Here is a 27,468-nt window from a genome sequence, read left to right on the forward strand (position 1 = left end):
GTCAGCAATCTGAGAATAATTTAGGAATATAACATGACAGATATCTAAGGGATGGTTCTCAATATGACCTTGACATATAATATATAGGAATGTTACTTGTTTATTTTTGGCTTCTTAGGCAATTTCCAAAAGAAATAGAAACTGTCAGATAAGTATCTATCTGAAATAGTGCCTTTGGATGTCGTCTATATTTCTGGTTCTAATTGAGCTTGTTGTCCTGGGCAGAAGGTCCATTGGCTTGGGGCTTGTTTACATGATCTTCTATCTTTCTGGTTGGTTCTCAATGTGACAAAAAGTAGTGCAAGATATTCTGGAAATATAGCAGTATTCCTGATGAAGGAGACAGAGAAGAAATTTCTTAGCCTTTAATTTTGATCATTGTGGGCAGAAGCAGTGCAGTGTTGCTTACACAATGTTGATTGCTCTGAATAGTGATAGTTAGATATCAACTTCAGCAGTTATATGATTGTCATATGATTTGCATTCCTTATGAGGTTGTCATGTAAGGCATGCAGATTTCATATACAAAACCAGCCTGTTTATACTGGTGGCTCTCCATTGTTTTTTCCTTCAGCTCTTGTTGAGCCAGCCAGCAGAGGGTGTCAAAGCTGATGAAGAAATTCTGCTTCCAGAGACATGGAAAGTTAATTGATGATAGAGCAGAGTGTTTTGACTAGTTGTCACAAGACCAGGAAGCAATAGGATCCAGCGTTTTCCAGATTGCAGAAAAAAAATCTGTACAGGGAAAAAGAAGCACCCAGTTCATGAGACTAAACACTGTTTAAAATGGCACTGGAATATAATGAAGACATGCAATGTTTGTTTTTTCAACCATTCAACAGAGACAACAATACTCCACCTGTAGTACATTTGGCCAGAGACCTGTAGATAGACTTAATTTAGGCCAGTTGTGAGAAATGTCCTATATTTTTTATTTTAGATCATGATTTCCACAATTTCTTACAAGATACAATGACAGCTTAGGTTGATGGGAGTTGTAAGCCAAAACATCAGGAGGGCTGAAGATCCCCTGCCATCAATTGCGCTTATTGTCCTGGGCAGAAGGTCCAGTGACTCAGGGCTTGTCTACACTAATTTTGTCTACACTAATCTTACCTCATAGCTATCTTGATCCTAACACATGATATAGTTCTCCTTTGGCAGTAAAAGTGCTTGTTTTCAGCTTTAATGCGATATTCCCCTCATTTCCTGTTCCATTTTTGCTGTACTTTGCTATAGGTGTCTGTCTATATTGGATTGCTTATGCAGAGGAGGGCAGAAAAATATATATTCAGTGTTACTTACTGGGGTGTATGATTGTAACTTTTTTGGAAATTAGGAGCACTAGGGCCTTCACCAGCTCCGCAGCCAAGCACAGCCATGTTGCAAGGGGAGGGAGAGTGTTTCTTCTTTGGTAGCATCAGTAGTCCTTTCTGATATAATAATTGCACTGGAAAACAGTGGATTGGAGGTAGGAAAGCCTGTAACCTTCTCATAGTTATTGTTGCTGACAAAATATCTTCCTAGCAGAACCCTACTGGCAAAGTTCCTTCTCAGAATAAGGTCCCCAGCTATGAGATCAGTAGTGTGTGGGGTGTGTGATTTGGGCTACATTCTCTCTGTTGAGCGGATGGATGGACACCTCATTCTGATTTCAAAATAAGCAACTTTGCCAGTGGGCCTTTGCCAGGAAGCTGTTTGGCTGTGAAGGCAGCATCAGAGGCAGACCTGAGCAGAAGTGAAGGCAATGGCAAATCACTTTGGAGGAGAAGGACAAAAAAGTTGGCGTCTCTTCGAATTTTAAATATGAGCAACAATATTATTTCAGAGTGGTATATTATAGCTAGATGTGGCACTAATATGGAAAATGTGGCTCAGCTCCAAGGCAGAATAATCTGAATCACAGTTGGATTATTCTGGAGATATAGACAAGCCTTTGGTGCTCTCTCCCTCTGAGTTTGAATGGATAAAATTGCACAGTTATTTGGAGCAATGAGGCAAATCATTCATTCTTGAGGTACAGTTATTTCTTCTTTTAGGAAAATGACATTCATAATCTTTTGAAAAACACCATTTCAAGATCATAAATTTTCAGAACGAACGTGACCTTTTAGAGAAGAGCCAAAACCTATTTATTTATTTATTTATTTATTTAATTCATTTATACTCCACCTTTATCACCCTGGAGGGGACTCAAGTCAGTTTACAACTCTGGCAAAAGTAAATGCCGTATATAAACATAACAATAAAAACAGAACCCTTTAGAGTAGAGTCTTTTCTTGTGGTATACAGCCAGATATAATTATTCAAAGCAATGGTTTCAGTTGTTAGACTGAATAACTTGTTATCTCTGATCTGTTAGGAAAACAGAGATTTGCCAGTGCATAAAACCATCAGTGCTTCAGACATGTTTTTCAGTGCCCAAAAACATGTACTCTCCCATAAAACAACTTATTTTATATTGTGCACTCAAGAGACAAAAATAAAGTAGACTGATAAAAAATAACACATTTCGTCTACTCACAACCTTCATGTGTTCAGCATACACAGGTAAACAACTTACCAGTCCTGTTTCACATATGTTTGAGATGGTTCCCTGTGCCAGCCGGCCAGGGCATCTCTCTTCCAACAAAACAGCTATCAACAGGTCACATAGTCCAAAGGAGAGAGAGACAAAAGGAGCATGTGGTCTGCAGCCCCTTTTACAACTTCTCAGGAACCATAGAGCTGCATACTAGAACACACACACAGGAAACCATAAGCAACAGAATCATAGATAAACATTACTAGAGAAGGCTTGAAGAAGGTTGTCATTTCCAACATTATATACATCATTTTTTTAAAGCTGTGCTTAGCTGCAGGGAAAAGAGGGAGGTAGATTCTTAAGCTTTTACGTCTGTTTCCTGCAGACTACTATTTCAGAGGCAATTTGATAAGATCAGTTTAGACTTCTGTATAGATCAAAGCCTCTCAAAGTAAACAAACCCTAAAGTTGTTTAGATAAAGGAAAGTACTATATATATACTTTTCTACTCACAAGACTTCAGAAAAATCTCATTTTAAAATATGCAACTGTATTCTACATGTTAGAAAAGTAGTATGATTTGATGGCCTGAGTTTTTAACTAAGACAGGGGAAACTGTTGGTCAACTTTCCATTCAGCCATGAGGCTTGGGTGAGTGAGGATGAAACACTTCCTATCTCTCATTCTAATCTATTTTGCAGGGTTGTTTCAGGGACAAAAATGGGGGAGATATGTTTTTTGAAAATTAAACATACCATACCTTGCTCTTCTGTTTCGCAAACAATTAGTATTGCTTTCAAGATGAGATCCTGTTATAATTGTATATCTTACTTAATTCAAGAAAGGAACTGTTCCAAGTATTGCTACTGGAGTATTTCATCACTTTAGTTTAGCTTTTAAAATTTGACCCTTGGAAAAAGGCCATTGTTGGGAGCATAGGAGGTTACCCTGTATGAATTAATTCAGATATTTGTTCCATATTGCCCAGTATTATCAATTCTGCCTCACTGGGTTTTTAGGCAAGAACCTGGGCATCTCTGATGTTATTAGGGGTCCAGTCACACTATACGGTTATAGCACAATAGTTCCATTTTATCAGCCATGACTACATTTTGTGTGGTGCTGAAGTACGCAATTTGGTCAAAGGCATTGTAAACAAGTACTGCACTGTCCATCTTTCTTTTGCTAGGACCACACAGTGGAGCAGGTATGAAGTGTGGTTTTAGTGTAGTGCTCAGTTTGTTTTAACCCAAAGACCCATATTAGCAATGTTCCCAGAACACACTGAGTGATCCATGTCAGCTGAAATTTGGTATGACAGCTGTAGTAACCCACTTTAATGAGGAAATTGGGAGCAGAATTTTGGATGGTCATCCATCCAAAATTTCAGGTCATCCATGCACACAAAGAATTGCTCTTACTCGAATTGGTTCTTTGGCTGTATACTCTTTGGCTACTTCACTTCACTCAAAAATTCAGCATTGTGTTTAAGTTTTCATTCAAAAGACACTTTTATTTCAAGTTAATATGTACTTGGATGTTTGTTTCCCAATTTTCTTGAACAGTTGCCGCAAGCAATTTTTAAGATAGGTCCAAAAAATGAAATTGATAACTCTTCTTTGGGATTCCAACAAAAGTACAATCATAATCCACATTCAGTGGTACTACTATTCATTACTATTCAGTAGCAGAGTTGTGTATATATTGTGGTCTGAAGATGGATTCCAGAGACATGTACTAAGGTATGGGCTTCCTTGTGTAACAACTGGCTTAAGCTATTGCAGAAAATTAGGCATGCAGTTAGTAATAAAATTCACTTGGACAAACACATCGTTTGGCTTTTACCACTGTAATCTGATGTACCCCTTGTAATAGGATCACACTGAAACCAGAACAAGTTCTGTGGGTGGGCAATTTAAAAATACCCTAGAGCAGGCATTGAGAGAGCTGTAACATGCCACAAAAAGTATAATGATGCAATATGATCTTTAGAAGCAGAACAGCTCTGCCTGGATGCAAACAAATCTCCATCTAGTGTGGTCAGTATAAATTGGGCCGCCAAATTCATCTCCCAGCAACAGCTATTAAATTCTGGTTCAATTTCTTTAAGGTTTACATAAGCTAAGTATGGGCCACTTCTGTGCTACAATACAGAACGGGGGAAGAAGTGGTCCTTGGTTGTCATGGGAAAGAACAAATAAGAGTTACATGATTACATAGCATAGATAATTATTGTTTGGGTAAGAAAGTAATAAATTGCAAAAATGCTTATATCTTTAAAATGGTCTGGCATTCAGATTTGACCTCTGAAACTGTTTGGTAATCACATAGATAGCCTTAGCCAATGCAATTACTAATACATAGTAGAGGGACAGATGTACACAGCAGTCCTTGGAGCTCCTAAACTGATGATGACATTTTTTTATTCCATCAATATAGTGTTGGCTACAGATATATCAAAGAAACCATTATTTCTTTAGGGAAAGATAGTTTTCTTTTTTTTAAAGGAGAGTCTGTTATAAAACCACAGCTCTTCAGTATCTAATAACTGACTCCCATTTTCTTAGAAGGACGGGATAGGATAGGATAGGATAGGATAGGATAAAAGTCTACCTTTTTTACACATAAAGATGATGTCATTGGGAAAATTTAGAAATAACATAACACAGCCGAAGGAGATCTAAAATGTATCATAGGTGGGGGACTGAAGTGTTTCCTCGTGTGTGTGTGTTACTCTTTTGGGGGCAAGGGTGGTGGCGGCTTTTGAAAAAAAAGTAGTTTTCAAAAATAAAGTATGGGTGGAACAGATTAAGGTTCTCCCTAGTTTTGCTGGCCTTTCCTGCTTTCTAAAGATTTAGTGGAGACCTAATCCATACTTTTATTTATTTATTTATTTATTTATTTAGCATATTTATATCCCGCCCTTATCACCCCTAAGGGGAATCAGAGTGGTATTTACATATAGGCAGTAATTACAATTAAAATAAACATACACATTAAAACCACATAAATTAAGCATCTAAACATTGCACTAATGGTTAAAACCACACAGTCCAAGATGTAATCCAGAGCCATTCCAGTTGTCATTACACATATCCCATAGCCTTTATTGTACTACAATTATCCAAAGGCTTGGTCCCATAGCCACATTTTTACTTTTTTCTGAAGGCCAGGAGGGAGGGGGTTCATCTAATTTCACTAGTGAGGGAGTTCCATATCCGAGGGGCCACCACTGAGAAGGCCCTGTCTCTCATCCCTGCCAGGAGGAGGTGAAACCAAGATCAAAGCCTTCCCAGACTATATCTGTTTTTGCCCTTTTCAGAAGGATCTGTTCCCTTTTAGAACTTAATACCTTACAAATAAAATGTTAGGGGTCTTCGGCTCACAGTTGGTTTATTTCATCTCACCCACCTACCCACCCATCTACTTTGTGTACTGAAATTCTCTAGCCAAAGGTGTTTATCTTCTACGCCTTCTGTGGATTACATTTTGAGTGATTATTTCATCCTAATTCACAAACAAGCATAAGATCAAAAGAAACAGAGAGTGGTAAGGAGAAGGACAAAGTGCTCTGCTTCTTTAATTAGCTAACATGGCAAATGCACAAGTGATCAGTACTCCAAGAGCATAAGGTATCTTTCAGCCACCGGACACTGATAGCCACCGGATGAGCTCATCTACAATAACCCTTTCCCAGAGTGAAGCTTAAGGAGTCCCTCTCCACCTAGCTCCCAAAATAGATTTTCTGTTGAAAACCTAGCTCCTTACACTATTTCAGTATCATGCAGACACTCCTTGCCATTTGAAGATGAGAATTAGTGACCTCATTGGCGTATGTCATCCAAACACTTTGGAGTTCTTGTAGGCAATCTGGTCTGACGAGAAAAAATGGAATCTTGCTAGTTGTGCAAGTATCCACCTCAGTACACCTCCCTCAGTGGAGTATGTAGCTAGTTAGTTCTAGGAGTGAAGATAGCCCAAGTTATTCATAAGGCAAATTGCCTTATTGAATCCTACATAAGCATAATTTGTATGAAGTAGAAATCATAAAGGGAGCCTCAGCCCTAGTTCTTTTAATTCTTCATAAAAGCTGAGATGTTGAACTTTATTGACAGGTGAGGAAAGATGGGGCAAAGTTCCCATGGGTGTGAAATGCTGACATTTCATGAACAGTATGTTGATGCTTTCATTTTAAATGTGTATTTGGTTTATGACTTGAAAGAGCAAAGACTAAAGGTGGAACTAAATTACCAGGGTGTTTCCTTGTGATTAAATAGACCATATGGTAGGATGTATCATTCCTAGCCAAAGAGATTCTTCTAACATTGCAGAAATACACTTTGTATACATTTTCAAATTATTCACATATTTTGCATAGCATAAAGAGTTCTGAACAGTTGCTTTGGTGCAGTCTCTTTAGTAAGATTTGATAATCACAAGGGCATTGTGATGATGCCTTCAATATTTATTTTGGAATTTGTGGTATGCTTTTGAAACCAACCCTTAAGGTCAATTAATACACATTGGCAGTTGTGACTCTTGTTCTGTGGTAGAAGGCGTGATGTATGAATGTCATGGAAAACTCAAGAGTTTTCTATATCCATGTGAAGGCTAGACAGAACTTTATCTTTATCTGTCAAGAGCAAAACTTTAGCAAAATGTCTTGATTCCAGAGTGAACCATTTAATGTCACCTACTGACTCAACTATGTAATGACACTATCCACAAAAACAAGTTTTTTCTTTTTATATACAGTTAAACCATGATATACCAAATGCTTTATAAGACAGGATCTTTCCGTGAAGACCAATTTATGCAGATTGCATGCAATGTATATATGTGCTTGACTGCTTTGGATAACACTAGTGGTCCATTGCAGCTTTTCCTAGTCTGGTGCCCTCCTTGTATTTTGGTGGACTGCTCTTATCAACTTCAGCCAACATGGCTGATGGTCAGTCATCTGGTTAAACATCTGGAGAGCACTGGGTTGTAGAAAACTGATAGAAAACAAGTACATTTCATCTATAGATTTTGGTACATGGAGGGCAAGAGAAGGCCATTTAAATGTGTATTTACAGCATACTATAAGCAGATTGAGTGATTTATGCAATGTAGCATTTTCAAACAGAGCCCAGAACGTTGTTTAATAAAAGTAATTTGTTATTTCTTACATTAAAAAAACACACTAGTGCTGAGAAGACTCTCAGGTAATGAGAAAAGAAAATCAGAAATCAAACTTTATAATTCCATGCACCTCTCATTTTCTGTATTTTTTTAAGTAAGGGAGGAAATTGTAGGGGTCCAGCAGAGGCAACTGATTTGCTTCCATATCATAGGCTGGGGAATCCTCTTTGGGTTTTGCTTCAATCATGATGGAGCTATCAAAGATGCTGAACTGTATGCATAAATTGTTCTAGCATTATGAATTCCTCCTTGAAGTTTCTACTCAAATCTAGCGAGGCTTTACTGCTTTGGTGATTTGAAAGACCCAACTACTACTGAAACTTCTGTGTCTAATTAGTTTCTTACACGAACAATCAAACTTCATCTTCCCTATCAGGAAGTGGATTTTATGACCTTTAAGTGCCTTAATTGTTTTATAGCAACTCAAAGGTCCTTCTTGAATTATGAGAGTTGAATGCAATACGTCCATACAAGTAGCTGATAACTGTTTGGTGTTAACAATCCATACATTTTCTATGACAGCTCTGCTTCTTTTGAAAAGGATATCACATTTTGTTAGAACATTACTCTTCTGCTGACAGAACAGATATTGTGGATTCCATGTCAAACTTGGTAATGTGTCACATTTTTGGAAATTTTCTATGATAAGAAGGATGGCAAGTGTTTCATTTAATAATGGAAAAACAGTAAAAAAAAAAAGGCATGGGGCAATGGTAGCATTATGATTTGGAAGACTATCTGTGCAAGAAAATAATTCTGACAATTTTAAAAACCCTAAAATAATTATAAATCAAACCTAAATCTAAGTGTTAATTCCAGTTAGACCAGATCCATTGAACCAATGGGAATTTGGTAAGCCACTGATGTATTACCAATTAAAGGTAAGTCAAAGAAACATTTAAAAACTCTTAGTTTGTTCACTTCTAACAAGGATATATGTATTTTATATTTCATATAATTAAAATATTTATATCCTGCCCAAGCCTGTAGCCAGGTGTGTGTGTGTGTGTTGCAAGTTCCTACCACCCCCAATTTCTCAGGTTAAAAAAACCCTGATTTAATTTTATATTTAAACTGTTTAACCAAATCCCCATGCTAAGCCTATGAGAAGCAAAAAATAGAGTTCTTCCAGAACCGCAAGCATTATCTCAACCAAATTTTGATAACTTCTTCACACTATCATTGCCAACCTTTCCACCAGTTTACATTGCAATAGCAGCAATAGCCAACATGGTAGAAGTAACCAAGTTTTGACCACATTGATTTTTAATCAGCATTTTTGATGTGTAGATAATGTAAGCCACCAACACTGACATCAGAATCTAACTTCACAGGTTAAACTTCATGTATTTAACAACTATGATAATTTGAGCTTGCTTTAAAAGTTTATACTTTAATTTCTCCTAAACAATCAAGTATTTTTGAATAACTAAGGGCCGGATCAAAGGTATTTTTATGTAGCTACTAAAAATGTAATATGTGGGTCATAGATCTTGATTTTTATATATTCCAATTTAAAGTGAAAATAACTATAAAAGAGATTTTCTGATTCTAATCAGCATTTTGTGAGATTTGAACACAATTACAGATTTTATTATGTAGTTTCATTTGTTTTTATCTTTAATAATTTTTGAAATACTAGCTGTGCCCTGCCACGCGTTGCTGTGGCCTATAGTAAAACTTATCAAAGTTGAGGTAGATATCTGGACTATTATGAAAGAGAGGTCCCTACCTATTCCTTCCCCCTTTTTCTCCCCCTTTCTCTCCTTTCTTCCTTCTCTACCTCTTTCTTTCTTTCTTTCCTTCTTTCACTACTTGGTTTCATCCTTCTCTCTTTCCTTCATTCCCTCCCCCTTTCTTCCTTTGCCTTTCTTCCCTCCCTGTTTGCTTCCTTCTTTCACTTTTTATTTCCTTTTATTTCACCACTATCATAACAATAACAATAATGCAATGCATTGCCTCTGGGACCTGACACCTCTCCCATTCCCCCTAAAAGGGTCTCAGAGGAAGAATAATAGCATCATAATAATAATAGAAATAACAACCTTTACCCGCAACGTGTTGCTGTGGCCAACTGTCCCTCTTTCTCTCCTTCTTTCCCTCCTTCCTTCCTTCCTTCACATCTTTCCTTCTCCTCTTCCTTCTCTATCTCTTTCCTTCCTCCCCCTTTTTCTTTCTCTTCTGGTCTCTTTTCTTCCTTCTCTCTTTCCTTCTTTCCTTCCCTCCCTCTTTCTCTACATCTTTGCCCTTCCTTCACTCCCTCTTTCCTTCCTTCATTCCCTTTTTTCTTTCCTTCTCTCCTTCCTTCCTTCCCCCTTTTTCTTTCCCTCCCTCTTTTTCTTTCTCTTCTGCTGTCTCTCTTTTCTTTCCTTCCATCTTTCCTTTTCTTTCCTTTTCTTCTTCCTTCTTTCTCTAACTTTCCTTCCTTCCTCCTTTTTCTTTACCTCCCTTTCTCTTTCTTCCTTCTTTCCTTCCTTCCTGTCTTTCCTGGATTTTGACAGGGCGGGAAGGGGCGGGGTGGGGTTTGGAGGTGGTGTGAAGTAAAAGGAGGTAAGAATGGGGCAGGGGAGTGATGGAGCGTGGGGTTGCGTGTGTGTGTGCGGCGGCGTGGAGGAATGATGGAGCGTGGGGTTACGTGTGTGTGTGTGGCGGCGGGGGAGTGGGGTTGCGTATGTGTGTGCGGCGGCGGGGGGAGTAAAGGAGCGTGGGGATGTGTGTGCGGCAGCGGGGGGAGTGATGGAGCGTGGGGTTGCGTGTGTGTGTGCGGCGGCGGGGGAGTGATGGAGCGTGGGGTTGTGTGTGTGCGCGCCAGGGAACTTGCGGCTGGGCGCCAATGCGCATGCTCAGTTGTTTTGCCATTTTGTGAGTGTGTTGTTGTGTTGTTTTTCATTTTGAGTAGATATGTTTGTACCTTGTGGGTTGTGTTATGGGCATGGAAATTTTGGTTAAGTTTCGTTGGGTTTTTTTGAGTTTTGTTGTTTTGCCGTTTTGTGAGTGTGTTGTTGTGTTGTTTTTCATTTTGAGTAGATATGTTTGTACCTTGTGGGTTGTGTTATGGGCATGGGAATTTTGGTTAAGTTTCGTTGGTTTTTTTTAGTTTTGTTGTTTTGCCGTTTTGTGAGTGTGTTGTTGTGTTGTTTTTCATTTTGAGTAGATATGTTTGTACCTTGTGGGTTGTGTTATGGGCATGGGAATTTTGGTTAAGTTTCGTTGGGGGGTTGTGGAGTTTTGCTGTCCGGTTGAACCAACCTAACAGATTTATATATATAGATTGTAAAAATACACCTGAAAGTAGTCATGTTATTTCTCTCTTCCTCTCTCTTTACTTTGTCGCAAAGAAGCACAAAGTGAAGAGGCAGAAGCATAATTTTTTTCATACTGTACTAATTCCAGCCTCCCTTCTTCTCTTGCTTTCTCTCCCTCTCTCTCTTCATGAAGCCAAACATACCAGGAATAAAACCCACACAAAATCAACTAACCCTAAGTTGGAGCAAAGCAGACAGCAATCTTTCAAAGTGGACAAGAGCACGAGGCATGGAGAATGCTTCCTTGAAGCTCTAAAGCCCTCTACACCCGCACTAGCACTCTATCTCATGCTAGTGCTCCCTCTGGCACTGTCTCTTAATGCAAAATGCTTCTCATATGTCAAAGCAAAACCTGTGCCAAGCGACAGCTCTTAACTCAAAACACTCTTAAGTTGGGATGGTTCTAAGTCCAGGTTCCACTGTATATCAGTGTACATGAACAGTCAGACTGGTATATCATGTTCTCTATATAAAGGATTAAAGGCAACCCATGTTAGTCTGGAACAGTATTCAATGGGATTGCAAATCTGTTGTTGCTTTGGAGCTGAAAGAAATGCAGATTGATAAGGGATATTTTTAACTAGCTGATCATGCTGTCCTGCATATATATACTCAAAATAAAATTTGGCTGGGTTCAATAGTGCTTATTCACAAGTAAGTTGCTTCAGGACTTTCTTGTCCTTGGGAGGAAACAAGTAGAGCAGGGGGCCCACCTTATAATTAAAGGCCTGCAAGAATGTGTACTGATATAACAAGAACATTGCTAATTATCAGTTTGGTGTTTAGGTGTCATTTCATTTCCTCATCTGGTGGCAAGTGCAAATGCATAAACAAGGTTATTAAACAAAAAGAACATTCAACATAGCGTGTGAGTGAATTACACAATTTTGGCCTTTTTATTGATCAAAAGGTGATTTTTGAAAAATAAGTTTGTGTGAAGCTGACAGTGTAAAGTTCAAAGACGTGTGCAAAAGTGAGGGAAGAATTCATTGTGAAATGATCCTTTGTTTGTGTGGAACACATATTTATGAACAAGTAAGTGTTTCCATGTACTCCCATGTATGTTTTGTGGACTTTCCACAGAGATCACAACACTAATGAAGCAAGGTGTGAAAGTGTGAATTAGTGAGTGATTCATCCCAAGATAGGCATTCTTTCTCCTGCAGAACAGCCAAACTATCTGCCATGCTTTTCATGAGCATTCCTATAGGTTCACCCGACAATGCTTCTGTGACATTTAGAAATCTGATGCTGGTGATTGTGTAGCCAGTCTACCTGGGTGATTTCTGAAGTGACCTGCTGTGGTGGTTAAAGCAGGTTTTTAAAGGATATAGCCCTACCATGGAGTGAGCACATAGGGAAATAGTTCTTCTGTTGGGGCTATAAGATAGCTTCTGGTCAGTTGGAAGGCAGACCATGGATTAGGGATCCACGTGTGCTGGATGGGGTTACACCTCCCACCCTCGAAGACACAGATTTGCACTTTGGGGATCCTCCTGGACTCGGCACTGAACCTGAAGGCCCAGGTATCTGTGGTGGTCAGGAGGGCCTTTGCACAATTAAAACTTGTGAGCCAATTGCACATGTTCCTTCAGAAGCCAGATCTGGTCATGGTGGTACACACCTTATCTACATCTCATCTTGATTACTGTAACACACTGTATGTGGGACTGCCTTTGAAGAGTTCTCAGAAACTTCAGCTGTCCATAGAGCTGCAGCCAGGTTGCTAAATGGGGCTGGCTACAGGGACCTGGTGGCGCAGTGGGTTAAAGCACTGAGCTGCTGAGCTTGTTGATCGAAAGGTCGCAGGGTCGATTCCGGGGAGCGGCGTGAGCTTCCGCTGTCAGCCCTAGCTTCTGTCAACCTAGCAGTTCGAAAACATGCAAATGTGAGTAGATCAATAGGTACCGCTCCGGCGGGAAGGTAACAGCGCTCCATTCAGTCATGCCGGCCACATGACCTTGGAGGTGTCTACGGACAACTCTGGCTCTTCGGCTTAGAAATGGAGATGAGCACCACACCCCAGAGTCAGACATGACTGGACTTAATGTCAGGGGACTACCTTTACCTTTACCTTTATAGGGATCAGGCAACCCCCCTCTTGCAGCAGCTCCACTGGTTGCCATTCTGTTTCTGGGCACAATTCAAAGTGTTGGTTATAGACTTTAAAGCCCTATATAGTTCAGGTCCAGGCTATTTGGCTGACTGCATCCCTTTGTACAAACCTGCCTGGGCCCTGAGATCTTCAGGAGAGGCCCTTCTTTCAGTCCCACCTCCATCTCAAGCTCGGCTGGTGGGAACGAGAGAGCGGGCCTTCAGAGTCGAGGGGTGGCTGCCCCTCAACTCTGGAACTCCCTTCTTCCCAGGGAAGCCAGAACGGCCCTCTTCCTGCTGTTCTTCCAGTGGCAGGCTAAAACCTTTTTATTCAGACTGGTTTTTCCAGATGAAGGTTTTTGAGATCAAGTCAGGGGGTGCTGTGGTTTTTAACTTTGAATATGTTTTAATGTTTTTAAATGGGAATTTTAAAATACTATTTATATGTAATCCTGTTTTAATGTTTGCATATTTGTATATTTTAATTGTATGCTGATGCTTTTATGTTAAGCTGTTTTGGTTCTCCTGCAGGAGAGATAAAGTGGGATATAAATAATAATAATAATAATAATAATAATAATAATAATACCAAGTTGGCTTTGCCATCCTGTTGAGTGGGAATTTCAGCAGAGATCAGTTGCAGATGGCTAATATATGGACAACACCTTCTGTGTCTGCATTTTAGATTCTCTTCTTCTGAGATGCAAATGGATCATAAAAAAAAACAAACATTTCTCTTCTTTAAGGATGTGGATGAACTCTTGTATTTCTTCTAAAGTAACACATTTTCTTTGTTCTTCTTTGCTCTCTTTTTACCATTTGAAACCTGGTTGGTCTTTTTAGGAGAATAGGACTATTCTTGGAAACCAGAGTCCTCCTAGAAATCATAAACCTGGCAGCTTCTGTGATCTTCGCCTTTTGACCTCATCTCTATCTGAAACGCTTACCTCATATCAAAGCAGCCAGAAGGGAGTCTGCTGTCTCTAAAGGTCGCATGTACCCTGCCTTTGTGCATTTCAGTTTCATCCTCCTCCTGCTGCTTTCCGTTTCTGAGATGCATCTGTTTCTGTTACTGCCACTCTTACCATCACCCCTTGAGCCAATGCTTGCCAGAGCTAGTGTCTTTAAAAAGGAAAATATTTGACAAACAATACCAGATTAGAATAAATCATAGCTAACAACAGTAATAAGTTAGTAATACAAAATAGAACAGATGGAATACAGAGGCAGAAAAGACATGGGTGACCTTTCAGAGCCTTTTTGCAATTCAAGACTCAGGCTAAAACAAGAATTTGAATTTAAAACAAAAGAAATACAGTATATTGTTAAATAACAAAAGTTGTTATTTAACAGCGTTAGATGCCTTTGACTCCACTCAACTCTATTGAAAGTATAATTGAACATTCAGCCTGAAAATCTACTAGAAGCTATTTTGAATCCACATTTTCATAGTATCCTGATCATTAAGAATTAAGTGTAGAGATTTCTGTAGATCTTTAATTTATGCTTGGCTGCCCAAATGCATGAACATGATGGAGTACTGTAGAAATGAAACCAGATCCACATATTCATTGGCGCAACCTAGCATAGGCTAGAATGTGACGTATCCATGATAATTTTCTGACGTATGAACAAGGGAAGAAGAAAACAGAAATATGATTGAAACGGAGTTAGGAGTTGCACCTCTTGATGTACTGCAACTCAGTAATTTCTCATTATGTTCTCACTTTCTAGTTCCTTCTCATCAAGAATGACCACGCTGAAGTCATCAAAATGTTTCCTTACTAGTTTGTGAATATTGCCATCTTTGATATCAGTTTTGTGTCTTTTTGTTCTTTTGTAAAATAGTTGGTCTTATGTAGAATGGAGAAGGATATTTCCTTTGACAATCGTGTCTTTCACACTGGAAGATTATAGAGGTATACTAACCCATCTGTTGTGATTGAAATTAATTAAGATGCCAGAGTAGATAGGGGACACAGTTGACATTTTCAAGAAATTATTGGTCATTGGTGACTTTTTAGAAATGATAGTGGCTATAGCTCCTGTGAGCCATCTACATGCCCACTAAAATCTGCTTAGGGTGGTTAAATCAGAGAAAAACCAATGACTTAGTATTTACTGGGTTTTTATTTTGCTTTTTAGCAGTAGCCCACTTATCAAGACAAGCAGGAGGCACAGCTTAGGAACTACAAACTGTGGCTGTTATACAACTGAATTTCATAGGGTATGTGTCAGCCTTCTGAGCTGTCAATCTGGAATCTTTCACCAGTATAAGCACCACAAACAGAGACTTGAATGTCTTTCTGAGAAAGGATTCTGCACATAGGGTGCATTTTCTACCAAAGGTGTTTGACAGGCTTTCGTGCCCTAGTACAATGAATGCACAGCAATCTGGTAAGTCATCCCAGATAGGAGAGCTAGCGAAATGCACCTTAATGAGCCCTCGTTGCTGTTAGAGATGTGTTAATTACAACTCCTGCACTAGGTATGCATTGGCTGTGTGTTACAAAGAAATAAGGATAAGGTTATTCACAAAAAAAAACCCTTCATTCATCCCACTGGCAAGCCTATCACTCCTAACCTCATCCTCAAAGGAAAAATTAAAACTAAGATCAAGAATCTCAGAATTGTATCTTTCAGCTGCTATCAGGATAAATAAGATATGTGTGGGCACCATTTTACAATAAATGATGCCATAGAACTCTGCATAAATTCCAATTATGAATATGCTGTAGAATAATTTGATATATCCTATGGGGCTTGAGCTCAAATTGCTTAAAAATTACATTCCATCATGATTTTCTCATGTGCTTGTACTGAAAAAGTTAATTTTTTGCTTTGCATACTAGGGTGCATTGCTTTCAGTGAGGGTTTTACGTCTTTGCCATATTCATCTTTTAAAAAACATTTAGGATAATCTTGCATATTCACATGATACTCATAAATGGAATGTGTTAAGAAAGGAGAAAGGCATATGTATGACATCCTTTTTAATAGGAAGGTGAATTCAAGCAGTCAATCTGGATCTTCTTCAGTCTATAACAATGTTGAGTAACTCATACTGTGCGCAGTGCAAAGATTGCATCTAAGATACCTACTAACTTTCCAAATGGAAAATAATGCCTTTCAGGATCAGACAGATGACTTATGAATGTTTATCATGTTGAGTTGCTAAAGACTGATCAGCTATCAAGGACAAGTATCTTTTTGTGCAGGAGCCAAGTCACAAAACTATTTAAAACCCAAGTGAATAAACCCAACCCACAAGGGGCATCCCATTAATCAAGTTTGTGCACATTCTTAAGAAGCATAAACTTTTTGTTGTCCTGTCCTTATGCAACAGCCTACAGCTCCAATGAAGGGGGATAGAGCAGAGTATTGCCCGTTTCTAACAGTAACTCCGCACTATACTCTTTAAACATTACCTTTTTCACTTTAAATGGCATAGAAACATTCTGCAGAATTCTGTGTTGTGTAGCTTACTGAGGCCCAAGATTTCTCCAGCTGAGAATTTTAAAGACCCCTCCCTGAACAGCAAAGCCAAGGATTCAGTATTATGTTGCCATGACAATTGAAGTGGAATATTAGCATGATAGCAGCGTAGTGTTATAGAGTGGAGAAGGGCTTCTTAAACCTTTTCTACCTGAGAATTTTTTTACGTGAACCTATGTATACTTGCTGTCCTCAAATTATGAACAAGATAGGTTCTGTAGGTTTGTTTTTAAGTTGAATTTGTATGTAAGTCGATACAGGTACATTTTAAACTGTAACTCCATTTTAAACTGTAACTTCCCTGTGCGATCCATATAGATAGATAGATAGATAGATAGATAGATAGATAGATGGTACAGGGAAGGGTTAACACCCCATGGTGTTTGTCTTGCTGTCTGTCCCCGTTCAGAAGATTTTTCTGTCCCTGTGACAATTGGATTTTGAAAAAAGTTGGCTCATTATGGAAACAAAGAATGGTGATAAAACTTCAGCTGAGACACCTTTTCCCCATGATAACTCTTTCAGGAGTCAATTTCCCTTCTGAAGGGCAGACTTCTCTCACTTCCTCTTAACTAGGAAGGAGTCGTTTGTAAGTCAGATGTTTGTAACTAAGAGGCTGTTTGTATAGATATATAAAGCACACATTTACTGAAAATAAAGCCAAATTTCCCCTCCTTTGTCCATGCACACTACTTTTACCTTTTCTCAACCTGAAGCTCAATTCCACCTCTTTCTTCGTCCACACACCCCTTTTTGGACCATTTTTTTTGCAAACTCCATCATTCAGTCACATGACCACAACTTTAAGAAGCTTTGCTATTGATCACCCATTGGGTTTCAATGGGCAAGCAAGGAATTGAACTCTGGTCTCTGCAAAAATTTGCTAACACCCCAACCAATCCATCACATTAGTTCTCCATGATAGCTCTCCTCCATTGGTACATGCCTTTAATATTTCCTTTTATGAAGATTAGGACAAATTTCCTTCTCCCTTAAGGCTTATGTGAAGAAGATGGTGACAAAAAAAGTTCCTTAGTCTCTCTGAACACAATGAGTCCCCCAATTAATTCAACTCCACTTTCTTCCTGGGGCTGAAAGCTTGATTTATGTCCATGTGCCAGTTTCTATTCTTAGAATGGCCATTTCCTACGGAGCAGGGCAATGGGGAAGGAAACTGTTACAATGGAGTGGTCAAGCCTTTTGCAGGAATCATCACATTTGTTGATGGTTAAAGGTTTCACTTTAGTAGGATTATTGTTTTTAGAGCAGCCGATGTTTCCTTCATTCTCCTTTGTTTCAGTTGCTGTAGCAAACAATCACTTATGGATGCCACCATCAGACAGAACTGATATCGCAATAGAAAAAAACCAGAAAAAGTGAGCTAAGCAAATACCCGACTTCCAACTCCTGCACAGTTGGTATATTGCACTTTGCAGCCCATGACTTTGCAATATTGCAAATGTGGGTCATGAAATCATCCCCACACAGATAATCAGGAAATGTAGAAGAAACAGTTTTCCAGTCCTGATGGATTTCCTGTGTGGCTACTTTTTTAGGATAGCATATGTGTATTATGAACAGGGTGGGAAAAGTGCAGACCGGGACATATTTTTAACTGCAACTCCCAGCATTCATCACTGTTGTCCATGGTTGAAGTCTGCTGGGGTTTGAAGCTTAATGATACCTAGAGAGTTTCAAAATTTTCACTTTATTAAAGTCCTTGTGTATGTAACAACCTATATCTGCAGATGAACTTTAATAATCTGCAGATATAGGTTGTTACATACACAAGGACAAATCAGCGAATCAGTGTCTAATTACTGTGAATATTCACATATTACTTTAAGATGTATATCCATATCTAGTAGATACATTTGACTGTCTTCGTTCTTGAAGTAACTTTTTCACAATTGAACTGGATATGACTCATGAGTTAGTTGGTTAATTTGTGCTTCCAGTGCATCTCTTCTTACTGAAGAGAGAGAGAGAGAGATTCATCACTGAGAAATGAATGGGGAAAAGGCACCAGTTCCCAGTTTTTGTACCTAGAATCATAGAATCATAGAATCATTGGAAGAGACCTCATGGGCCATCCAGTCCAACTCCTTGCCAAGAAGCAGGAATATTGCATTCAAAGCACCCCTGACAGGTGGTCATCCAGCCTCTGTTTAAAAACTTCCAAAGAAGGAGCCTCCACCACACTCCGGGGCAGAGAGTTCCACTGCTGAATAGCTCTCACAGTCAGGAAGTTCTTCCTCATGTTCAGATAGAAGCCCCTTTCTTGTAGTTTGAAGCCATTGTTCCGCGTCCTAGTCTCCAGAGAAATAGAAAATAAGCTTGCTCCCTCCTCCCTATGACTTCCCCTCACATGTCTATACATAGCTATCATATCTCCTCTCAGCCTTCTCTTCTTCAGGCTAAACATGCCCAGCTCTTTAAGCCGCTCCTCATAGGGCTTGTTCTCCAGACCCTTGATCATTTTAGTCGCCCTCCTCTGGACACATTCCAGCTTGTCAATATCTCTCTTCAATTGTGATGCCCAGAATTGGACATACTATTCCAGATGTGGTCTAACCAAGGCAGAATAGAGGGGTAGCATGACTTCCCTGGACCTAGACACTATATTCCTATTGATGCAGGCCAAAATTCCATTGGCTTTTTTTGCCGCTGCATCACATTGTTGACATGTTTAACTTGTCCACAAGGACCCCAAGATCTTTTTCATATGTACTGCTCTCGAGCCACACGTCCCCCATTCTGTATCTTTGCATTTCATTTTTTCTGCCTAAGTGGAGTCTCTTGCCTTAGTCCCTGTTGAACTTCATTTTGTTAGTTTTGGCCCATCTCTCTAATCTGTCAAGATCTTTTTGAATCCTGCTCCTGTCCTCTGGAGTATTGGCTGTTCCTTCCAATTTGGTGTCATCTGCAAACTTGATGATCATGCCTTCTAACCCTTCATCTAAGTCATTAATAAAGATATTGAACAGGACAGAACCCTGCGACACTCCGCTAATCACTTCTTTCCAGGATGAAGAGGAAGCATTGGTGAGCACCGGGTTCGTCCACTTAACCAATTACAGATCCACCTAACCGTAGTTTTGCCTAGCCCACATCGGACTAGTTTGTTTGCCAGAGGGTCATGGGGGACCTTGTCGAAAGCCTTACTGAAATCCAGGTATGCTACATCCTCATATTTGCATACTAATAGGATGTTAACAGATAGAGCTTAGAGTTCTTTCACACTGCCCAATTATAGCACTATGATCCCACTTTCCCTGCAGTGGTGACATCTTATGAGATCCTGAGGGTTATATTTTAGTGAAACGCTAGAGCTCCCTGGCAGAGAATTCTAAATATCCCTGCCTAAATCACAAATCCAGGGATTCCCTAGGATGTTGCCATGAGAGTTAAAATGGAACCATAGTACCATAACTGTGCAATGTAAAAGGCTCCATTGTTGCCAAGAGAGATCATCCATCAAAACTTAAGACGTTTCCCCATGAGCTTCATTCACAGTTCTCTGAACATCTGGTAATGAGAACATGTACCAAAAGTGAGCTCTGAGATGAAACACCAACCTAAAATTCTCCATGATATTTGTCAATAAATGTAAATAAACACAAGTGGAACTTTGGGTGTTTGATTTCGTCTTTGAAATAAAACTCCTTTGTATTAAGCAGATGACAATAGAGAATCCATTCCTAAGCTAATTCCAGTTAACAATAGAGCTGTTCTTATATTTTTGCATGTTTTTGACAATTTCCTTAAGATGATGCCAAGAACTTGAAATAAAGCAGACACTGGCTGAGAAGGGAAATGCTAACAAAGTTGTGTACAAGTCAGAAGTGGTATAAAGGTGCTAACAAACTGCAGTTTTCCAGGAGAGTACAGCACAGTGTGGTGGTGATGGTGGTGATGGCGTTGAGTGTATAGGTATTCTTCCATGGACAACCTGGAGATCCCTTGCAAAGTTTGAAAGCACTATTTAGAAAACGTATTTTCCTTCCTTTGTCAAGGCTAGTCAAATTGTAGGTGGTGGATTATGCCTAGGATAAGAAGTAATTTTGTAGCATAGAGTACAATAGGCCCTCTATCTTTGGGCTGTTAGGGTTCTTGCAAAGGTGGAAAAATGTGAATGAAAAACTGCTGTATTTTGTACCTGTCAGTACAGTTTCGAGGAATCTCTAGGTTGTCCGAGGCAGACTTAAAATGGCATGAGGAGACCTAGTTGTTCCTTGAGGGAACATATCGTATTAATCAAATCTGTGAATAATCAATTTTTTGCTCTACCTAAACTCATTTTACCTTGTTTTCAGTCTCCTCTCTGGGCTGTTTAAAGGGTCACTGTAAAAATAGGACATGAGCAGGAAATACGGAGAAAATGCACTTTTGGGGGAAATGGGGCAAAAATGGTTTTTTTTAAAAAAAAAAAAACAACATTTAAATCAATGCAAGAAGAGGTGCAGAGTGTTGTATTTTAACAACATCTGGAGAGCCACATATTACCCAAGTATACAGTATCCATATGTAGCCTTTAAAAAAATTCTTACCCATCTCTCTTTGTGGATTGAAGCAGGTTACAATTATCTAAAAACGTTCTACAAAATACAGATATTAAAACATATTTCTACAAAATACATATTAAAATATACAAAACAAAGATAAAACAAAAGGGTCAAATTTATTTTTTGTGATTAAAACTGGCAGTTGGACCTCTTCTGGCAGGCTGTTTCACAGTCTTGGGGCATCCGATGAAAAGATCCTCTGAGACGAATCAGGTTCTGGCTGGTTGGAGTAGCCACCCTCCAGAGGACCTCAGTGTTCAGGGTGGATTGTACGGGAGAAGGAGGTCCTGTAGGTTAGCTGGACCCAGACTATGTCGAGTTTTAAAGGTCTTTAAAGTGCTTTGCCTGGAAAGTACTTGGCAGCCAGTGGAGTGACTTAAGTATAGATGTAATATTTATTATTTTATTATTTTATTTACCCTATTTATGCCCCACCTTTTTCTTCCCCAAGGGGGACTCAAGATGACTTATATATGGCAATTATTCAATGCCTTAAACACATACAAACACTAAGTTTAAAATAAATTGAATTAAAATAAATACATATTAAACATTTAAAAATTACATTCATTATTATTATTATTATTAATTATTATTATTATTATTAAACTTTATTTGTACCCCGCTAGCATCTCCCGAAGGACTCGATGTGGCTTACAAAGGCCAAGGCCTCAATACACAACATAACAATACACTTAACGCAAATTAAAAACAATTAAAGCAGTATTAAACAACAAAGAACCACAAGCAATAAACAATGCATCAAGCAAGATAAAAACTGGGCCGGGCCAGAGTAAAGGGTACAGGATTAAAAAGTGCTGATGTGACAGGTGATATGTAAGGATTATAGAGCAAGTGCAGTGTGCAGTGTGCGGCAGTCTTAATTCTAATAAAGTGCATCTGGGACTTAGTATTGGAGATTTCCTAATTGGGAAAGGTACATCGGAACAGCCAGGTCGTCAAATTCTTTCTGAAGACTGCCAATGTAGGGGCCTGTCTAAGATCCTTGGGGAGAGTGTTCCAGAGACGGGGGGCCACCATGGAAAAGGCCCTGTCTCGTGTCCCCACCAAACGTGCTTGCGACGCCGGCGGGACCACGAGCAGGGCCTCTCCAGATGAGCATAACGAACGTGTGGGTTCGTAGATGGAGATGCGGTCACGCAGGTAGGCGGGTCCCAAACCGTTCAGGGCTTTGTAGGTAAGCACCTGCACCTTGAATTGGGCTCGGAAGATAAACGGCAGCCAGTGGAGCTCCTTGAACAGGAGGGTTGACCTCTCTCTGTAAGGAGCACCAGTTAACATCCTGGCCGCTGCTCGTTGGACAAGTTGGAATTTCCGAGCCGTTTTCAAGGGCAGTCCCACGTAGAGCGCATTACATTAATCCAACCTAGAGGTGACCAAGGCATGAACCACTCCAGCCAGATCAGCCTTCGCGAGGTACGGTCGCAGTTGGCGCACGAGTCATAGTTGTGCAAAAGCCCTCCCAGACACCGCCGACGCCTGAGCCTCAAACGTGAGCGATGAATCCAGGAGGACTCTCAGACTGCGGACCTGTGGTTTCAGGGGGAGTGTAACCCCGTCCAACACAGGTTGCCACCCTATACCCCGGTCGGGTATTAAAATCATGCCATCCAGAAATCGTAGTCTAAGTCCGTTCTGTTGTCATTGCACATATTCCAATTATATTATTGCACTGCGCTATTCTCCAAAATTATATTATTGCACTGCGCTATTCTACCCCATGCCTACGCATGATCTCTCCCAGCGGTTTCATGTAAATATTAAAAAGCACTGAGGATAGAATGGCAGTTTGTGGGATGCCACATAACAGCTCCTTTTTTTTGAGAAGCAGTTATCCCCAAGCATCATCATATGGAACCTGCCTGAGTGGTTTGACCAGAACCACTGCAGCACAGTGCCTCCAGTTCCCACCCACCCCCAGGCATTCCAAAATGATACCATGATACCATGATAGATGTTATCAAAAGCCACTGAATTCAACAGGCTCATCAGCGATGCCAGTCACAGAACCCTCTAAGGCCTCCAGGAATCTCAGAGGATCAATTAGCCTTTGTGGGAGGACCATTTTAATAGGTCCTCCACCCCTCAGGGGTAGATTGTAGCTGTCCATGACAACTCAGAGGTATTGATTACCTACACACACAGATCCCATATGTTCCAAGCTGAAAATCACATGAAGGGTATGACCTGCAGAACTTCATTGCAGATGATTCTCAACGCAGCTCATTCTTTTCTCTCACTTCCATTCAGTTTATTACAAGAACACCTCTAGATGGGTATGTAGAAGCTATTGAAAAGATCTTATTCTCATATTGGTAAATTCTGATTCTTACAACTATTGGTGTTATGGCAGCTGAAACCACCTTTCCTTCCTTTCTATTGGTAACATATATGAGGATAGTGAGGTGTGGGCCTCTGGTGTGCCCTGAATCTGATATGCATTGATGTTTGGCATGTTGCCCCAAGTAGCCCTTGTCTAGCACTCACAGGGCTGTGATAAAAATCTGAATACCCTGAAAAATGATTGCCACCATTGCCAACTCTGTGCAGTTTGGAATCAGCACAAACAGATATCGCAGGCTGTTTCTTAACCTAAGTTCTTTCGGGATTGCAGTGTTTATGCAGAAAGAGAGATGCATCCCATTTTCTATAAGGATCTGGGTATGGTAAATATGGGCTGAAAAATCTGCAAAGGCTTTTTGATGTCAAGCTCAGTTGTAGATGACCTACTCTGACACAGGCAAACACATGTTTCCCCAAATTTCAGACTTATTTTTGGAAGGTTGCTTTCGGTTCCTCAGCTGCAGGGCTCTTGTTTTCATCCCTAAGCTGCTGATTCTTTGGTTTTGTTGTGGTTTCTTTTAATATCCTGTCTTTAGTTAACAGCTGAGATAGCAGGTTCAGGCCTATGCACCCTTGGGGGAAGGTTTTAACATTAGCAGCTAGGAAAACACATCAGCATAACTGAGAAACTGTCTAAGGCATAGGGGAAATGGCCAATGATTGAATTTACATTAATTTTCAACATTGCAGAAACTTTCTTTGTTACCACCACTTTTCCAGCAAGGATAACCCCATGAAAATGGCTGCCATTTTATGTTGGTTCTTTTCACCTTCACTAGAATAGGCTTTCCTACGTATTGTCTTAGTTTAACTAAAATTTTGTCAAACTGATCTAAGTGTGACTAAAATGTCAACCAAGATGACCACCTGCTTTTATGAGATGAGAGGATGGCTAACATGTGCCTTTTTATCCAAAAGATTGGATGTCTGGAATGTGTAGCTTTCTAAATGTTGTCCAGCTTCAACTCCCATCATTCAGTGCTTTCAAAGGCTGATGCGAGCTGCCCCACAGCTGGAGGACCACACATTTTTCCAGCCTTGTTGCAGAGATAGGCTACAACATGTGAAAATCCTGAAACAGTTGTTCATCTCCTTTGTATAGTATGGACAGCTGTTTTTCATGTATAGTGTTTATCTTTGGTGAAACTCCACTAATATTAATAAAGAGTGCTCTGAAGGCAAGGATGATTTACTGATGAAATTTTCCGTAAAACTCACGTGCCTCTTTAAAACCAGTTGCACATGTTTTTCGGAGTTGCAAAACTTCATGAATAGGGGTAATTCATAATGTAGAAATGAAACTATGAAAAACCTCATTCTCCTCTTCATCAAGTATATGCCTTATCTGTTGTCTCGGCTACTTAACCTCCTCATACTTTTAGTGTTTTCTCACGTCCAGCTCCTGAAAAGCATGGTCCATCCTGATATTCTGGTAAACTGGGTGTATCGTTCAGAATAGCTGTTTCCCTAGGAATAAAATGTATGTATGTATGTATGTATGTATGTACATGTATTTGTTTATTTATTTGGGGCATTTATATCCCATCGTATCTCACCTCCGAAGAGGTACTCAGTGTGGCTAACAACCAGCACAGCACCCACAATAAGGAAAGCATAAATATACATAATATAACAAAAACAGTATAAAAAACAATATAAAAACATTATATGTTGGGAAAGAAGAACCAAGGCACAATCTTCTCCATGACATGCTTGGTTTGTGTTGGTGCATTGGAGGATTTAAACATATAACCAGTACCATAAACAGTCTATTCTTGGTGTAAATAGATCATTCTAGTGTATTTCCTCTGAAAGCTCCAGACTGACCTTTTAAACTTGCTTTTCTGTTCACCCTTTAGGGGATAGCTTAAAAATGGTAAAGTTTATTCACATTCTTTGCCAAGTCCTGTTGGAAAAATCTGAAGTAAACTGCCACTTGTAAATGTTGTTGAAAAGTATTTTCAGCCTTTGTTGAAGGGGAAGGAAGGGGTTGGCCATATTTGACATCCACATGTAGGGCACCAGACGATGTTTGATCTTTGAAGCTAAGCAAGGTCAGCCCTGGTTGATACTTGGATGGAAGACAACCAACGAATACCAGGTGTTGTATTATGATTTCTTTTTTTGATTTGTTTTACATGATTAGAATGGCTCCTGGACTATGAATTTGGATTTGAGTGGTTTAATTTTTGGTTTTTAATGCATAGATGTTATTTTTAACTTTTATGGTTTTTAATGTATATGCTTATTGTTTTACAGGCTTGTCTATGCGGCATTGAATTGTTGCCAATTTGTAAGCCGCTCTGAGTCTCTTTTGGGGTAAGAGAGGGCAAGGTATAAATATAGCTAGTTAATAAATAAATAAATAAATAAATTGTACATTATGTTTCAGAAGAAGGAACTGACAAAACCACCTCTGAGTATTCTTAGCCTAAGAAAATCCCATTACATTCATGGTGTTGCATAAGTCAACAAGTGACTTGAAGGTTCACACATACATGTAGTAATATATAGCTACCTACTTTGGCTTGCTGATTGGCCAGAATAGAGAGAAGAGCAGGGAAGAATGGAATATGCGCCACAGTGACATCTTTCTTTCCCTTTGTTTTCAGTATTAAGAGCTCAACTTAAGCTGCAAGAGATCCTATCCCACCAAACACCCACTGAGTACATTTCTGAAATCTGATTTCTTGGTCTTTTGGGAAAAACAGAAGCAAGATCTATCTTTCTTTTCCTTGCTTGCTGGAACTGGGCCTCATTTCATGGAATTAAGAGGGTTGGGAAGAAAATCCAACAAAGGGAACAGTATACGCAGCCACTTCTGCAACATTCCTACACCATGATGTCTTTCCTTGCTTGGCTTTTGTTTAGGGTGGATTCTTAGTCCAGAAAACGGTGTGGTTCAGAAAGCCTGCTTAAGCCCCATGCTGTCTCACTGCTGTTCACTATAAAGATGAAAGATACACTGTTAGACCATAAATCATGGCTTGCAAAATGTGCCCCCAGTAAGGAGGCACATGATGGATTTGGATCCCTTGTCATTTGTCTGGGGATAAGGGCGGCTGCATGTCAGACGCACCCAAAGGACGCTGAATGCTGGCTGCCTAAATGCTAGAAGAACATGCTCGCGAAGATAGGGGCTTAAGTTTAATTATATCAAGCACCCAAGTGGGTGCAAAGTGCTTGGCAAAGCACGCAAGGATGTAGTCTGTTCTCAGATTGGCCCTTCAATTGGATGACTTCATTCTCAAAATCTTTACTTACTGAGGTGGGTTTGGGGGGGACACGATGTCATAGCCCTTGAGCTTGTTGTGTGGCAATAAATAACTAGGGCAAATTCTTGTTCTCTCATGTATAATGTCAGTTTTATTTGCATTTTTTAAATTACAATGCAACTTGCTGAGTTTACTTCTTGGATTGGAATATCTCAGCTGACATGTTCAGTGCTGGCTGGGAGTTTCTGGGAGTTGTCATCTAAGTTTTAAAAAAAAGTATTTCCCAAGCTCTGGCAACAACTAAGCATAGAGATTTATTTACCAATATGCAGCCACCTGTGGACTCTAGCTTCCAAACATGAAAATGCTCTATTTTTCTTCAACCTCTTGGTCTTCAGAGAAGAAATATCAGTGCATGCTGCTTATTCTCAAGAAGTCACATGAATAGGGCATTACCTGTCACTTGAGTGTTAAACAGAGGCACCAAATGAATCAAAAGTTGCATCTCATGTTTTTCTTGTAGCAGGAGAGAGGGGTGACCAAAAAGGGATCATTGTCAAAATTTGCTATGTTCTCAATAAAACAGGTATGAGTATTTTAGAGGACCAATAAAAGATGAAAAGCCTTTGCAGAACCCAATGTTCTCCCTTGCACTGCAGATAAGGTTGCTTTGTGTGTTTCATCCTCTTTCTCTCTTGAAAGCAAATGGCAATGCTGTTTCC

At 39.6% G+C, this 27,468-nt stretch overlaps 1 protein-coding gene across 1 annotated transcript in view; it reads right to left on the bottom strand.

Moving 5' to 3' along the window:
- Window positions 1-350: 350 nt before the first annotated feature.
- LOC132765575 (uncharacterized) overlaps window positions 351-27,468 on the bottom strand; it is a 47,727-nt gene continuing 20,609 nt past the window's right edge. Inside the window, exons 3-4 of the mRNA XM_060759855.2 lie at window positions 2,564-2,734; window positions 351-735 (exon numbers count right to left, since the gene is read on the bottom strand). Of these exons, the coding sequence (XP_060615838.2) occupies window positions 571-735; window positions 2,564-2,734 (336 nt within the window). The 3' untranslated portion in view covers window positions 351-570. The remainder of the gene's footprint in view (window positions 736-2,563; window positions 2,735-27,468) is intronic.

The sequence above is a fragment of the Anolis sagrei genome, chromosome 2, assembly GCF_037176765.1.
Source record: "Anolis sagrei isolate rAnoSag1 chromosome 2, rAnoSag1.mat, whole genome shotgun sequence".
Taxonomy (NCBI): domain Eukaryota; kingdom Metazoa; phylum Chordata; class Lepidosauria; order Squamata; family Dactyloidae; genus Anolis; species Anolis sagrei.